Genomic DNA, 18,609 nt, shown 5'->3' with positions numbered 1-18,609 from the left:
TATACTTATCATGCAACTCAGTACTTACACTTTTGAGCATTTATCCCAGAGAAATGAAGACATTTTCATTCAGGAACTTGTATACAAATATTCATAGCAGCTTTATTCATATTAATACAAAACTGGAAACAACCTAAATATCCTTCAAAAGGTGAGTGGTTAAACTGGTATACCCATACTATGGAAAACTACTTAGCAAAAAAGTAATGAACTAATTCATGTAAAAAGCATGGATGGATCTTGAGGGTATTATGCTGAATGAAAATGCCAATCTCAAAAGATTGCATACTATATGATTCTGTTAATATACATTATCAAGTTGACAAAATTGCAGATCTGGAGAACAGATTCATGCTTGCCTGGTATTAGAGATGGTGCTGGACAGCACTAGTTGTGACCATAGAAAGGATAGTACAGGGGAGATCTTTGTGGTGATGAAATGGTTTTGTGTCTTGATTGTGGTGGTGGTTACACAAATCTCTGTATGACATAGAACTATACACAAACGAATTGCCAGTCAAAATAACAGAATAAGTAAACTCTGTGCATGCCTCCTTTTATGTCCACATCAAAATTACAACTAAACTATAGAACAGCCATCATTGAGAATCTCCTGAAGTGTAGCTGAACAGAAGTCCTATAACTAAGGACATGTAGAAGAGGGCACAACAAGACTGGTGGGAGGGGTGGAAATGCAGAATGAGCTGGTCCCATATTCATGTGTGGTTAAAAATCAGGAGGGATATCTCAGGTGTGGAGGTCAACCCTGAGGAGTGAGGGGTTCCAACCCCACAATGAGCTCTCCAACCTAGGGTTACAGTGCAAGGAAGAGAAGTCCCATAATTTCTGACTATGAAAAACACCTGAGATTGTGGTTGAGTGAGAGAGAGGGCTGCTAAAATTTCAGGCATTCCTCTTAAAGGACGCAAGCATGGACTTACAGTCATGACTAACTCTTGTCTAAGCACCAGCACTGGTGCAGTGGCTATAAAGCACCAGAGACATCCAGAAGGAACTGAATTGTCTGGTTTCGGTGCAAGGACAGGAAGAGCAGCTTTCTCCTAGACAGAAGTGCTGGCAGAAGCCACTGTTCCTTTGTTGAGACCTCCCCTCATCTAGCCTGCACACAGAGAGGGGTGTCATATCTGAGTCTCCATCAACCTAGGTAACACTGTTTGCCCCTCCCTGGTGACTCCCTGAGGCCCCACTGCAGCCAACTTGTGGGCCCACCCAAGCCACTTCCAGTGTTTTTTTCCACACAAGTGGGCTGTCTTGGCTTAAGCCGTGAACTTTCCTAAAATATCTCAAAGGTTTACAAACCCTCAACAAGCAGCATTTGGCCTTGGCATGCCCCAAACTTCTTGCTTGGCACCCAAAGACTGGCACTAGTTACAGCCAGCCTCCATTCCAGGCTTGGCAACTCCCAGGCATCTCCAGTCTTAGCATGGGTGGCAGCCATCTGCAGATTGTTTTGTGGCTCATGTCAGCTGGCCTTGGGCAGGCACAGCCTGAACTTGGCTTTAGGTGTGGCCCCTCCAGGAGGCCAAGTGTCCAGCAGGCCCAGTGGCCAGCTTTGGACCATGCTGGAGCACCACCCAGGCACCTCCATGGGCAACATACCCAAAGGGCAGACTGGGAAGCACGAGAGCACTGGTAAAGCAAATCCTGCTCCATTGGGTCAGCCCTTGTAGAACATCTCCTTTACTCTACAGTCTTGACCAGTTCTCACAATCAATCAGCCCGAGGGTCAATCTCTTCCATTGATTTACAAATGGTAACCTAGCCCAGCTACAGCAGGAGGGCACACACAGTCCACAAAGGGATACAACTGGAGCACTCAGCTCAGATGACCAGGGAGACTGCACCACTGGACCCCATAGGACATACCATCTCTACTAAGACTAGGAGACATAGCAACCCTACCTAATACCTAGAAACAAACACAGGGAGGTAGCCAAAATGGAGAGAGAAAGAAACATGTCTCAAATAAAAGAATAGGAGAAAACTCCAGGAAAAGAACTAAATGAAATGGAGACAAGTAACCTTCCAGATAACAAAGTTCAAAACATGGTTATAAGGGTGCTCACTGATTTCAGTGAGAACTTCGACAAAGAGATAGGAAACATAAAAAAATGGAGACAGAATCATTTAAAAGAACCAGTCAGAAATTAAGAATGCAGTAACAAATAAATAATACACTAGAGGGAATCAACAATAAATTAGTTGAAGCAGAGGATTGAATCAGCAATCTGGAAAAGAAGGTGGCAGAAAACACCAATCAGAAAATAAAAAATCCAAAAATAAAAATAAAGAATCCAAAAACAGGATAGTTTAAGGGACCTGTGGAGAACATCAAGCATACCAACATTTGCATCATCAGGATACCAGAAGGAGAAGAAGGAGCAAGGAATTAAAAACCTATTTGAAGAAGTTATGATAGAAAACTGACAAAGGCAATAGAAGCCCAGGGAGTGCAGATAGTCCTAAACAAGAGGAGCCCTAACAAGCCCACACCAAGACACATCATAATTGAAATGCCAAAGGTTAAAGACAAAGAAAATTTTAAAAGCAGCAAGAGAAAAGCAGTTAGTTTCCTACAAGGAAGCTCCTGTAAGACTGTCAGCTGATTTCTCAACACAAACTTTGCAGGCCAGAAGGGATTGGCATGAAATATTCAAGTGATAAAAAGCAAGAGCCTTCAGGCAAGATGTAAAAGCAAAGCTATCGTTTAAAATTGAAGGGCAGATAAAGAATTTCCCAGACGAGAAAAAGCTAAAGGAGTTCTTCAACACCAAAACAGTATTACAAGCAATATTAGAGGAACTTCTTTAAGAAGAAGAAAAAAAAAAGATAAAAAAATAAATAATAAAATTGCAAGAACTACATATCTATCAACAATTACTTTAAATGTAAGTGGATTAAATGCTTCAACCAAATATAGCGTGACTGAATGGATAAGAAAACAAGACCCTTACATATGCTGCCTACAAGTGACTCACTTCAGACCGAAAGACACAGAGAGACTGAAAGTAAAGGAATGGAAAAAGATACTTCATAAAAATGGAAATGAAAGAAAAAACTGGAGTAGCAATACTTATACTAGACAAAGTAGACTTTTAAAGTAGACTTTAAAACAAAAGCTATATAACAAGAGACAAAGAAGAACCCTGTAATCCCACTTCTGGGTATTTATCCAAAGAAAGCCAAAACACTACCTTGAAGGGACATGTGTATCCATATGTTCATTGAAGCATGATTTACTATATCCAAGATACGGAGGCAACTGCGATGTTCATCAATGGGTGAATGGATAAAGAAGACGAGGTACATATATAAAATAAAATATTACTCAGCCATGAAAAAGAGCAAAACCTTGCCATTTGCAACAATGTGGATGGACGCAGAGGATATTATGCTGGGTGGAATAAGTCAGACAGAGCAAGACAGATGCCATATAATTGCAATTCCATGTGGAATCTAAGGAACAAAATAAATGAACAAACAGAACAAACTTACAGATACAGAAAACAATTCGATGGTTGCCAAATATAAGGGGGTTTGGGGGGATGGCAGAAAAAGAGGAATGGATTAAGAAGTACAAATTGGTAGTTACAAAATAGTCATGGGGATGTACAGTATACTATAAGGAATATAGTCAATAATATTGTAATAACCATGGTATCAAATGGGCACTAGATTTATCAGGGTGATCACTTTGTAAGTTATATAAATGTCTAATCACTACGTTGTACACCTTAAACTAATATATTGTATATCAACTGTAACTGAAAAATGAAAAATATATTAAAAGGCAAAAAAGAACTATACATATAATTATACCAATATCAATTTCCAATCTTTGACATTTTATTATAATTATTTTAGATGTAACCATGGGGAAATCTTGGTAAAGATTACACAGGGCCTTTCTCTTCTATCTTTGTGACTCCCTGTGAATCTATATTTTAAACTAAAAGTTTTTCTAAAGAGCACTTTAGTGATTGTGAAGCTTGAATATGAGGGGGACCAGAAAGGATAAAGGCAGGGACAACATTCTGGAGATTCTTGTTAGGTCAAAAATGATAAAATCTGAATCTCTACATGATTTTTTACAATAAAGAAGAGGACATATGTAAGGAAGTAGAATTAGCAGAACCTTGGGAATAACCAGATTTGTAGGAGATAAAGGAGAGTGAGGATTCTAGGATGACTTACAGGTTTCTAACTTGGATAATTTAGTAGCTCCTAAAAGAGGCCATAGCTCAGGAGTCTGAGGTGTACTAGAAGTAGACAGAAGCCAAGTTTTCCTTGTCTGTTACACCTTTATAAATCTAAAACACGTTAGCTTTTTGAGCATTTTGTGAAATTTTTGTCTTTTGGGGTGTTATGTAGTCCATTTTAAGCCAGGTAGTCACATAATTCTTTCTCGGACTTCTTTTCTTGCCTAGGCTGGTATATCTACTTTAAGAAATGAGTTTCAAAGTAATTAAGAACTGTATGACAATGAACCTTGATTTCTTCCTCTGTAAAATGAACACTACATTTTGTGATACTACTAATCTCTCAGAATTGTTCAACGCGGTAAATGGGTTTACATTTATATGCAAAGTATTTAACATCTATCGAGCATATAATAAATGCTTACTACTCAAGCTGTTACTACTGGTAACAATAAAAATTATAGCAAAAAAATTGAAAAGATGTTGAAACGTGATAGATCGTGCCCATTGTGGCCAGCTACAGAAATGTTCAGAGATTCTCTAGAGCCTGTTTTCCCTTAATTTCTGTTTTCCAGTTCCTTCAGTGATTCTTAAAGAGTGGTCTGCCTATAAGGGGAAGTCTCCTCAAACCCCTGAGCTGGTGTCTGCACTGACATTTCGGGAATGGACTTGCCCAAACCTCAAGAAACTCTGGCTAGGCAAAGCAGTCGAGGACAAGAACAGAAGGATGCGAGCCTTCCTGGCCTGTATGAAGTCAGACACACCCAGTATGCTCAATCCAGCTAATGTCCCCACCCATCTGCTGCTCATGTGCTGTGTACTCCGGTAAGCCATGTGACCGGGGGAGAGGGGGAGTTCATTTCTCTTTTTCTTTTTTGGACACTAATCAGGTGTTTTTATAGTGTTTTGGTGGGGAGGTTTTATTTTATATTTAGCTCAGACTTAAGAAACAAATTAATTGCTATGATAGTCTCCCCAGCTTGTGATTTCTGTCATCATAAGTTCATGCATGACCTCTCTTTTATATTTGGTTTTATAATTGGTTTTTGACCCTTTTAGTCTTTATTCCTGATCCAGTTCCCTTCTCCTCTCTACCTATCATTATCCACTCTTGGATATTTGATGTGTGTCCTTCCAAGCCATCTTCCATACATTTACTGAGACATACGTGTGTCCACGTATAGTCTATAGTATTGTTCGTATGTGTAGATTTTTTCTCTCTTTAATATGAAAGATATTATGCTGTACATCTCATTCTGTTTCTCACTTTTTTACTCTGTGGTTTTCAAGTTCTATCTGTATTCATGTATGGTTCATTCCTCATGACTGCTGGATTACATTCTATCAAATAATATCAGTACTCTTGATCTTGAACAACATAGGTTTGGACTGCACAGGTCTGCTTATATGCTGATTTTTTTCAATAAATACTATAAATGTGTCTTCTTGTTCTTATGATTTTTTTAATAACATTTTTTCTCTAGCTTTATTGTAAGAATACAGTATATAATACATATACAAAATATGTGTTAATTGACAGTTTGTTATTGATAAGGCTTCTGGTCAACAGTAGGCTATTAGTAGTTACGTTTTAGAGAAGTCAAATGTTATACATGGATTTTCAACTGTGCAAATGGTCAGCACCACTAATCCCTGTGTTGTTCAAGGGTCAACTGTATTTTATTTATCGATTGATAGATAGTTTTCAGTTCTTGGATATTACAAACAATGCTACAGGGAATATCTTCATAGATGTCTCTATCTCTTTATGTTACTTTGTTTATCTAAAGTGTGTACTCGGAGTAGGAATTACTGTATCTCATAAAATATGCATATGTTTTTCACCAAATATTGCCAAATTGCTTTAGATTTTATCTGTACTAATTTATAGACTTCGGAACAATGCAAAAAGGGTTATTTGCATTTCTTTGACAACAGATGAAGTTGAGCTCCTATTTTACACATATTAGCTATTGTTTTTTCTTATTCTCTGAAGTGCCTATTTATTCATCTTGCAAATTTTCTTTTAGGTTACTTGTCTTTCTTGATGATTACAGAATTTTGCCAGATATATGTGTATATATACATACATAAATAGCGAATATCTTTTCTGTATCTGTATGTGTATCCAGCCAGTCACAATTTTTAAAAACTTTATGTATAGTATCTTTGTTGAAGAAAAATGTTAAATATTCACTGTTTTATTATTTCATACATACAGAAAAGCTGAAAGAATAGTATGGTAAACACTCATATGCCCACCACTTAGAGTCTACAATTTATGTTTTACTATACTTACTTTATCCATCTCTACCCATCCATTTTTCCATCCTTTTTTGACGCATTTCCAAGTATATTTTAGATATCAGTACACCGTACCCCTAACCAAGAAGTATTTAATTTTAATTTCATCAAACCCATCAAATTGCATCTTTATGGCGTGTGCTTGAGGGATCTTGTTTAATAAATTCTTCCCTATCCCTGGATCATAAAAATATTTTTCTACATTTTTGTATAGTTTTTTAATATTGCCTTCCATATCAGATCTTTTTTTCCCCCCTCTTTAATTCCCCGCTGCACTTCCACCCCTGACCTATGGATGTTGCCGTTTCTCCTTAAGAATTGGATCTCTGAAGGTGGGGCATCTCATCCCACCTGCTCACGGTGTGTACCCGGGGCCTGGCACCCCCAGCACACTCAGAGGGCCTGACGCACCCGGGGTATGGTCCGTGGCTCCACCTGGAGTGCGAACCCAGGACTTTTTGCGTGTAAAGCTGATATGCTAACCACTATACTATGGAGCCACCCCCACCATATCAGACCTTTAATATAGTGGGTATTTATTCTGTATATTCTGTAAAAAGGATCTAATTTTATTTTCTCTACATAATAAGCCAGTTTCCCCAACCACATTTATTAAATGTGGTTGATCTGTATTATCACCTTTCCCCACTGATCTGTATTATCACCTTTTATATGTATATCAAGTTCCTATATATACATGAGTCCATTCTTGGATTCTATTTTATTCCATTACCTATTTGATCTCTCACCAGGATCACATTGTTTCAATTACTAAGGTTTATAATTTGCCTTAACATCAGGTAGGGCAAATCTCCACTCTATGCTTTTCTCATTTCAGACTTGTAGCTATTCCAGAACTCCATAAACCTTTAATCTTCCAAATATAATTTAGAATTAGTCCAGTTTTCCCAAAATCTTCTCATTTTTTTTAATGAATTGAATTTATATATTAATCTGGGAAGAATTGACATTTTTATAATGTTAAGTCTTCCCATCTAAAAATCATAGTTTACTTCTCCCTTTATTCAGGTCTCTTTCTTTACCTCTAAGTAGAGTTAATTTTTTTCCATAGAGTTCTTTGACATTTTAAATTAATTCCTAGGTACTTAATATATATTGAACGATTATGGGTGGTATTCTATTTGCTATTATATTTTTTCATTGTTTATTTGCTGATGTTCATTAAGCAAGTTTTTGTGAAAAGAGGAAGTCAGTCCCTACAAGTTACTAGAGGGTTATAGAATATTGAACTTTGAAATTGGATAGGCCTTAATTTGAATTCTGGCTCTGGTACTTTGCAGCTTTGAGAAGTCAATTTAACCCTTTAAAACATACATTTCCTCATCATAAATGGGTATAATAATTCCTCTCAGAGCTGTTTGAAGATTGAGGTAGTACATTCAGGGGCCTTACCACACTGGAGATGCTGAATATACATTTTCTAACTGCCTTGAGATTAAAGTGGTGACTTAAGAAGTCCTTCCAGTAAGAATAATGGATAGGATTCATTCTTCTAGGCTCCTAATATGTTCCTGGGCCACAGTCCTGCATTGGCTTATATTAACTCTGGAATTATATGTTTTGTTTATCTTTTTTCTCAAAAGTATACTAGTAGCTCGATTTCACATTTATTTGATTATCTTTTTTTAACATATCCAGGAACATGAAAGTAAGTAAAAATTGCTTATGAACAGCTATAATAGCTATCACAAAGACTTTGCTGTAATAGTCTAATAGGTTCTATATGCTTCCCTGAAGATAACCCATTAGCCTCTTGCTCAACCTGTTTATTCTTAATTTAGACACATTTATGACAGTTTGATCATCTGATTACCCAGTGTACAACAGATCACAAGCAGCAAATTGTAAGGAAGGGGACTCAGGAAATAAGAGCTATTTCTAGAACCAGCCCAAGTGACAGCAAAGATAAGTGATAGCCTATTGCCTAAGAGCTGGGGAAATGATATAAAGATTATTTTTAAAAAGACTTAAGAACCCCAGAAGAAGAGACATCATGTGGAGTTGTTTAGTGTAAGGGTAACTGCCCTGTATGTATCAGTAACATATATAAGATCATTATTAAAGCACAAGGCAATAATCGATGTTCATAAAATCTTCAAGAACAGGTTTTATAGTATTACATATTATGTACCTGGTAGTGTGCTAAGTTAGCGCTTTGTGTGCAATACTACTAATGCTCACAATAGTTTTGAAAAGTAAGTGTTGTTTATCTTCATTTATAGATGAGGAAATAAATATTCAAAGGTTGCATAGCTAGTAAGGGGTAGTGCAAGAATTTGAACCCAAGTCTTTCCAGCTCGCAGTTCCTATGCCTTTTAAAAGACAAAATGGTAGAATAATGTAGTTTTACAGATTAAACTAAAATCTGCTTGAAAATTTAAAATTCATCTTTAAAAGAAGATTAACTTACTCTAAATACTGTACTGCCCAGAAATGTCGGATAAACACTGGTAGAGCATTGGACTGTGGCTTAATTGAGTACTCGAATCTAAACTCCTCAATTGCTTCTACCAACTACAGGTAAAAGCAAGTAAAGTAATGCTGGGGAAGTTATGACTAAAACTTGTGTTGGTAAAGCTCTTAGTTGGCCTAGGGAAATAAGAGTCTATTAGGAAAGGCTGATACATTTTGAGGAAGGCAGAAGCTTTACATATATTATAGCCACCATAAGGAGGGAAGGATAATGAGGAACTCTGTCAGGCTTGTAGATGTGGGGTGCAGCCCTGTTGAATGTAAAGAGGCATACACCAAAGCCCTATTATTTCTAGCAAAGGTTCATTCAAATCTCAACAGTTTTCCAGAAAGTGAACATGAAATTGGACAAGGTCCCTACTCCAGATTCATGGGTAAAGTTAAGGAGTCTCTTTTGACCAGTTAGTGGCTTAGGCTGACTCAGAAGTGACATCTAAAACATATAACAAGGGGAGAAAGTCTCAGTAGAGACATTAGAGGCTGTACCCTGAATAGGAAATAGACTTCACAGAATTAGTCTGGCCAAGTCACTAAACAAAAGAACAACCAACCAAACAACGTCAACCAGCTCTGGGCCAGCGAATGTATGGGGTCAGTATCCAGTGTTGTTATAATACAGTATCCAAAATATTCATTTTTTAACAAAAATGTCAAGGTACTTTAAAAAACCTGAAAGCGTGACCCATACACAGTAAATAAAGTAGGCTTTCGAAGGGACCTACATGTTGAAATTAGAAAAGACATCAAAGTAGTTATTTTAAATATACTCAAAGAACTAAGTAATACCGTACATAAAGAATTAAAGGAAGACATGATGACAATATCTCCTCAAATAGAGAATATCAACAAAGAGAAAGTATTAAAAAGAACCAAGTAGGTATCCTGGAGTTGAAAAGTACAACAAAGCAATATGAAAATTTTACTAGAATGGGTCAACATTAGACTTGAACTGGCAGAAGAAAGAATTAGTAAATTTGAGGACAGATTAATAGATATTATGTGATCTGAAGAGCAGAGAGGTAAAAGGACTAAGAAAACTCAACAGATCCTCAGAGAAATGTATGACACCATTAAGTGCACCACTATACATGTAATGGGAGTACCTGAAGGAGAGAAATGAATAGAAAAAAATTTTTTAATGAATAAAAACTTCCCAAACTTGATGAAAAACATTAATCTATAATTCAATAAGCTCAATGAATTCCAAGTAGGATAAAAACAAAGAGAACCACACCAGACATGTCATAGTCAAAATGATCAAAGCCAAAGAGAGCTTCTTGAATGCTGTAAGAAAAAAATGACTCATCACATACAAGGGAACCACAAAGATTAGATTCTCATCAGAAGCAATGGAGACCAGAAAGTAGGGAAACAACATAATTCAATGTGCTGAAATATAAGACTCTCAACTGGCAATCTTATATATAGGAAAACTATATTTCAAAAATGAAGGCGAAATGAAGACATTCAAAGACGAAGAAAAAGATGTGTTGCTTGCAGACTTGCCTTATTAGAAATACTAAAGGAAGTTCTATAGGCTAAAAGCAAGTGACAATAAATAGTAATTCAAATCCATATTTCAGAAAACACCAGTAAAGGTAATTATGTAGGTAACTATAAAAGACAGAAGAATTACATATTTCTTCTTTTTTCTCTTAGAAAGGTATTTAAAAAGTAATTACATCAAATGATGTGTATAATTATATTATTGAGCCTATAATATGTACAAATACATTTGACAACATCAGCAAAAAGAAGGTGTATGAGAACAAAGATACATTGCAGTATAAAAAAAAATGACATCAGATGGTAAATTCACAAGAAGAAAAGCAGAAATAATTAGGTTAATACAACAAAAACTATAAATATATACTTGCTCACCTTTCTTCTCTTCGCTTCTTTAAAAAGAAATGGTTATATAAAGTAATAATTATAATAATATATTCTTGGATTTGTGTAGATGTAACATAACATATATAGCAATAATACCACAAAAAGGGGGGGAGGAAATGAAGCTATATAAGAATAAAGGTTTGATATTTCACTGGAATGAAGTTAGTATATATTTGAAATAGATATTGTTAAGACATATAGTATAAACCCTAGAGAAAATAACTTAAAAATATGATTTACAAATTATTAAAGAAATTAAAATATTACATTGGAAAGTGTTCACTTAGAAGACAATAAAGAAGGAATAGAGTAACAAATTACACATTTAAAAAATGGCAGATGCAAATCTTCCATATCAGTAATAATAGTGAATTTGAGTGGATTTAAAAGCCAATCAAATTGTTAGATTATATAAGAAAACATAATCCAGATATATGCTCATTCAAAGACACAAGTAGGTTGAAAGTAAAAGGATGGAAAAATATACATATATATACAAACAGCAACCATAATATTGCTGGAGCGGCTATACTAATACCAGAGAAAATAAACATTAAGACAATTAAATGTTACTAGAGACAAAGGAACAACATTTTATAATGATAAGAGTCAATTCATCTCAGAAATAGAATAATTATAAATATATGCACTTAACAAAAAGGCCCCAAAATATTTGAAATGAATACTGACAGAGATGAAGGGAGAACGAGGCAATTCAACAATAATAATCAGAGATTTAAATACCCCACTTTGAAAAATGGATATAACAACTATGCAGGAGATCAACATGGAAATAAAAGATATGATCTTAGGTATAAAACCCTAAAGATTCCACAAAAAATACTTTTAGAACTAATAAATCAACAAAATAGGATTAATGTGAATACACAAAAATCAGTTGTTTTTCTATACATGAACAATGAAAAATATGAAAAGGAAATCATAAGAACAGTTTCAATTATAATAGCATCAAAAGGAATAAAATGCTCAGAATAAATTTCACCAGTGAGGCGAAACACTTGTGTAATGAAAATTGCAAAACATTGCTAAACAAATTAAAGAAGACATAAGTAAATAGAAACACATCCCATGTTCATGGATTGGAAAACAATAAAGTTTAAATGTTGGTACTACTCAAAGCACAGATACAGTATAATTTCTATCAAAATTCCAATAATGTTTTTGGCAGAAATAGAAAAACTAAAATTTATATGGAATCTCAAGGGATCCTGAATAACCAAGACAGTCTTGAAAAAGAAAAACAAAACTGGAAGACTCACACTTCCTGATTTTAAAACTTACTACAAAGCTATAGTAATCAAAAGTGGGGTATTGGCATAAATACATGTATATAAACCAATGAAATAGAATAGAGATCCCAGAAATAAATCCTCACATATATGGTTAAATGATTGTTGACAAGGGTACCAAGACCATTCGATGGGGATAGGACACTTTATAGCAAATGGTACTAGGACAACTGGATATCCACATGCAAAAGAATGAAGTTGGACTCTTATGTAATACCATATATAAGAATTAACTCAAAATGAATTAAAGACCTAAATGTAAGACCTAAAACAAAGCACCTTTTAGAGGCAAACAAGACAAAAGTTTCACAACATCAGATTTGGCAATAATTTCTTGAATATGACATCAAAGGCACGGGTGACAAAAGAAAAAATAGACAAATTGGATTTCATGAAAATTAAAAAACACAATAGTGCATCAGAAGAAACTATCCACAGAGTAAAAAGGCCACCCACAAAATGGGAGCGAATATTTTCAAATCATATATCTGATAAGGGATTAATATTCAGAATAAGTAGAGAACTTCTAAAACTGAACAAGAGAAATACAACCCACTTCAAAAATGGGCAGAGGACTTAATTAGGTTTTCCACAAAAAAAATATATATGTATAGATGGCAAATAGCACTTGAAAATATGCTCTACATCACTAATCATTAGAGACATGTAGAAAGTTGAAACTTATACACCAATGTTAACTCAATTAAAAAAAACAACGAAATAATATCTCATACCCATTAGGATGGCTACTATCAAAAAATAACAAATGTGGGTAGGTTGTAGAGAGATTGGAACACTTGTACACTGTTGTTTAGAATATAAAATAGTATAGCTGCTGTGGAAAACAGTATGGCTGTTTCTCAAAAAACTAGTAATAGAATTGCCATACGATTCAGTAATTCCACTTCTGGGTGTATACCCAAAAGAATTGAAAGCAGGATCTCAAAGAAATAATTGTGTGCCCATGTTTATAGCAGGATTATTCACAATAGCTAAAACATGGAAGCAACCCAAATGTCCATCAACGGAGGAATAGATACGCAAAATGTGATATGTACATACAATGGAATATTATTTTGCCTTTAAAAGAAAAAGGGAAATTCTGCAGTATGCCACAGCATGGATGAACCTTGAAGATATTATTCTAAGTACAACAAGCCAGTCACAAAGAGATGAATACTGTATGATATGACTAATACGAGATCAAATTCATAGAATCCAAAATGATAATGGTAGTCGTCAGGGGTTAGGAAGAGGGGAGAATCGGGAATTATTGTGTGGTCAGTATAGAGTTTCAGTTTTATAAAATGAAAAAGTTATGAGGATGGATGATGGCGATGATTATACAACAATGTGAATGTATTTAATACCACTAAACTGTAGACTTACAAATGGTTAAGATGGTAATTTTTGTTATGTATATTTTATCACAATTTATATTTAAAAGGTAAAATATATATTAGAACCTGTAAATGTGTTCAGCAAAATCACAGCATATAAGATCAATATACAAATAGCAACTGTATTTTAATACACTAGTAATCAATATTCCAAAAGTAAAATTAAAACAACTCCTTTTATACTAACATCAAAAAGTGAAATACTTAAGCATAGATTTAAAAAAAGAAGTATAAGACCTTTTCATTGAAAACTACAGTTAAAGAAGATTTACATAAATAGACATCCCTTGTTCATGTATAAGAAGACATAAGATTGTTAAGATGGCAATACTCCCCAAATTGATCTACATATTTGATGTAATCCAAACTTCCAGATGGCTTTTATACAAAAATTAACAGGCTGACACTAAAATTAATGTGTAAATGCAAGGGACTCATAGTAGCCAAAACAATTTTGAAAAAAAGAACAAAGTTGTAGATTCACACTTCACAGTTTCAGAATTTACTACAAAGCTACAGTAATTAAGACAGTCGTGTACTCAAGACAGTGGTGTACTGGCGTAAGGATATACATATAAATTAATGGAATACAGTTGACTGTCCAGAAATAAACCCTTCCATTTATGGTCAATTGATTTTTTTATAAGGATATCAAGACAATTCACTGGGGAAGGATGGGCTTTGCAACAAATACTTCCGGAATGATTAGACAGCGACATGAAAAAGAATGAAGTTGGACTTCTACCTCACATAATACACAAAAATTAACTTGAAATCTATCATAGACCTAATTGTAAAGGCTCACATTATAAAATGCTAAGAAGACAACAGGTGTAAATCCTCATGACCTCAGACTAGGCAGTGGTTTCTTAAATATGATTCCAAAAGCATAAGTGACAAAAAGAAAAACAGATAAATTGGACTAGATCCCAACTTAACCCATTTCTCATTTAGAAAAAAAAGTGTAGCTCACTGCCAGCATTATTTTTACATAAGCACACTCTTTGAGACTGAAGCAAATCTGACTGATTTTCAATGTGAAAATAAAATATGCAAATTGCCAATAAGCACAGAAAAAGATGCTCAACATCACTAATCATTAGGGAAATGCAAATCAAAACTACAATGAGATACCAGTAAACACCTGTTAGAGTGGCTATGATCAAAAAGACAAGTGTTGGTGAGGATGTGGAAAAATTGGAACACTGCTGGTGAGAACATAAAATGAAGACATATATCCACACACAAAAAAATATGTTCATGAATATTCATATGCTATTATTTATAATAGCCAAAAAGTGGAAACAATTCAAATGTCCATCAAATGATGAATACATTTACAAAATGTGGCATATTTATACAATATTATTCAGCTATAACAAGGAATTAACTACTGATTTCTGCTACAGCATGGATGGCCCCTGAAAAACATTAAGCTAAGTGAAAGACACCAGTCACAAAAGGACATACATGGTTCTATTTATATGAAATGTTGAGAATAGGCAAATTCATAGATTTGTGGTTGCCAGGGTCCTAAGGGAGGTATGAGAATAGAGTGATTGCTAATGGATAAAAGGGTTTTTTTTTTGGGGGGGGGGGCCGGTATGATTTAAATGTTCTGGGATTAGATAGTGGTGATGGTTACATAACCCTGTGAATATACTAAAAACATTTTAATTATATACTTTTAATACATGAATTATACGGTATGTTAATTTTATCTCAATAAAGCTGTAAACTAGAAAGAGAAATAACTCATATCTGTCAACTTGTAGATGGATAAACATGTGGTATGTCCATCAATGAAATATTACTCAACGATAGAATCAAACAAACTCCTGATACATTCCAGAGCTTGAATCAACCTCAAAATCATTATGCTAAATGGTGATGAAATAAATCAAAGAAGAGTTTATACACTTGAAGACTTACCACAATAAGGCTGTCATTTCTCCTCAAATTGACCTGCTGTTTTGATGCAATTCTTATAGGCTTAATGCAAGGCTTTTTTGTGGACATAGATGAACTTATTCTAAAATTTATATAGAAAGGCACAGACCCTTACATAGCTAATACAATCTTGAAAAAAAAGTATGGAAATCACTCTACCCAATATTAAGGCTTAATATGTAGCTAAAGTATCAAGACAGTGAAGGCATTTTCTAAGAGAGGAATGCATAGGTCAGTGGAACAAAATAAAGGACTTAGACATAGAACCACACAAATATGCTCAACTGATTTTTTGCAAAGTTGCAGAAACAATTCAATGGAGAAAGGATAGCCTTTTCAACAAATGGTATTGGAGCAATTGGACATTCATGCCAAAAAAAAAAATGAACCTGGACTTAAACCTCACACCTTATATAAAAATTAACTCAAAATAGATAATAGACTTAAATATGAACATAAAATTATACAACTTCTAGAAAAAAATAGAAAATCTTCAGGATCTGAGGCTAGGCAAAGAAAATTGTCACCAAAGGCATGGTCCATAAAAGGAAAAGCTTATATATTGAACCTCGTCAGTACCAAAAACCTTTCCCTAATGAAAATCCACGTAAGAGGATGAAAAGACAAGCTATAAACTGGGAGAAATTGTTTGAAAACCACATATCCAACGAAGAACTAGTATTTAGAATATATAAAGAGCTCTCAAAACTCAACAATAAAACATAAAAATCCAATTGTAAAATGGGCAAAAGATACGAGCAGACATTTTACTGAAGAAGATATACAATGGCAAATAAATACATGAAAAGATGTTCAGATTATGCAGGGGAAAGAGGGCTTCCGGTCAAGATGGTGGAATAGATAAACGCTGTTCTTTCCTCCTCTCATAACCACACAAAATTACAACTAAATTACAGAATAGCCATCATTGGGAGGCACCTGAAGTCTAGCCAAACAGAAGTCCTACAACTGAAGACATACAGAAGAGGCTACCTCAAGACTGATAGGAAAGGTGGAGATGCAGAACCTGCTGGTCCCACACCCACTGTTGGCAGTTGAGAATTATAAGTGGTATCATGGCTACAGAGGTCCCCCTGGAGAAGCAGGAAGTCCAGGCCCCAAACTGGGCTCCCCAGCCTAGGATTCTGGTACTGGGAAGAGAATTATTCACAACTTCTGGCTGTTAAAACAAGTGGAGGTTGGGACTCAGTGAGACAGAGGGTGGGTGGAGTTGCAGACATTCCTCTTAAGGGGCCTAGCTAGAATTTACTCGCTGACAGACTCACTCGCTCTGAGGTCCAGCTCTGGCATAGAACCTTGAAAGGCTCCAGGGACATACAAGGAGGAACTGAATTGTCTAGCTTCAGATATAGGGCTAGAGGGAAAGCTTTCTCCTAGACAGAAGTACTAGCAAGTTCTATTGTTTCTTTATTGAGTCTTCACTCCACCCAGTGCGCAGGTGCAGGTGGATACCATATCTGAGGCTCCTTCGGCCTAACTAACACTAGTTACCCAACCCTGGAGATTCCTTGAAACTCCATCTCACCCACCTTGCAAGCCCACTCAAGTTGCGTCCAGTGGCTTTTCCATACAAATGGCCTGTCTTAGCAGCAAACTTTCCTAAAATCCCTCAAAGGTTCGCAAAACCCAAAGAAGCAACATCTAGCCTCAGCATGCCTTGTACCTCTTGCTAAGCAGCCCCAAGACTGGCACTAGTAGCAGTCAGCCTTGGTTTGTGGCTTGGCCTCTCAAGATACTTCCTAAGCCTATCACAGGTGACAGCCATCTGCAAATGGTTTGGTGACCCTTGCCAGGTGGCCCTGGACAGGACACAGGGTGAACTTGGCCTGTGGCAGGGACCCACCCAGTTGGCCCTTGGGCCAGCATACCCAGTGGCCTGCTTTGACTGGCGCCAGAGCTAGAGTGGTATCAGAAGAGGACATACCTGAGGGGCAGACTGGGCAGGCACCAGAGCCCTGCTAAAGTGAATCCTGTTCATTAGGGTCAGCCCCTCACCAGCCAGTCCTCACAACCAATCAGTCCAAAGGTCAATCCCTCCCATCGACATTCAAATAGCAACCAAGCCTCAACCACAACAGGACAGCACACACAACCCATACAAGGAACGCACCATGAGCACCTTGCTCAGGTGACCAGAGAAGACTTTGCCACTGGGCCCCACAGAACACCGTCTACATAAAGCCACTCTACTAAGACCAGGAGACTCAGGAGCCCTATCTAATACATAGAATCAAACACAGGGAGGCAGCCAAAATGTGAAAACAAAGAAATATCTCCCACATAAAGGAGCAGAACAAAGCTTCAGAAAACTCAACAAAATGCAGACGAGCAATCTACCAGATGCAGAGTTCAAAATATAAGTTATAAGAATGCTCAGTGACCTTGGGGGAAGAACAGATGAATTCAGTGAGAATTTTAACAAAGAGAAAGAAAACGTAAAAGGAAAGATAGAAAACATAAAAAAGAAACAGTCAGAAATGAATAAGACAATAACTGAAATAATTCATTAGAGGAAATCAACAGATTAGATGAAGCAGAAGATTGAATCAGTGATTTAAAAGATATGGCAGCAGAAAACACCCAATCAGAACAGCAACAAGAAAAAAAAATCCAAAAAATGACAGTAGTTTAAGGGGCCTCTGGGACAACATCGAGCGTACTAAGCATCATAGGGATAACAGAAGGAGAAGAGAACAAAGAATTGTAAACCTATTTGAAGAAGTAATGACAAAAAACTTCCCTAATCTGGCAAAGGAAATAGACATACAGGTCCAGGAAGTGCAGAGAGTTCCAAATAAGATGAACCCAAAGAGGCCCACACCAAGACACATCATTAAAATGGCAAAAGTTAAAGACAAAGAATTTTAAAAACAAGAAAAAAGCAGTTAATTACCTACAAGTGAGCTACCATAAGACTGTCAGCTGATTCCTCAGCAGAAACTTTGCAGGCAGGAAAGATTGAGATGAAATATTCAAAGTGATAAAAAGCAGGGACCTACAACTAAAATTACTCTACCC

General features: G+C 35.9%; 1 protein-coding gene across 2 annotated transcripts in view; it reads left to right on the top strand.

Annotated features, from left to right (window-relative positions):
* FAM120C (family with sequence similarity 120C) overlaps positions 1-18,609 on the top strand; it is a 95,529-nt gene that overhangs the window by 57,675 nt on the left and 19,245 nt on the right. For both annotated transcript variants that reach the window (XM_016137324.2, XM_036227335.1), the window contains exon 10: positions 4,796-5,045. In XM_016137324.2, the coding sequence (XP_015992810.1) occupies positions 4,796-5,045 (250 nt within the window). The remainder of the gene's footprint in view (positions 1-4,795; positions 5,046-18,609) is intronic.

This window comes from Rousettus aegyptiacus, unplaced genomic scaffold (genome assembly GCF_014176215.1).
Source record: "Rousettus aegyptiacus isolate mRouAeg1 unplaced genomic scaffold, mRouAeg1.p scaffold_m13_p_9, whole genome shotgun sequence".
NCBI classification, from domain to species: domain Eukaryota; kingdom Metazoa; phylum Chordata; class Mammalia; order Chiroptera; family Pteropodidae; genus Rousettus; species Rousettus aegyptiacus.
This window is presented reverse-complemented; position numbering and strand designations above follow the sequence as displayed.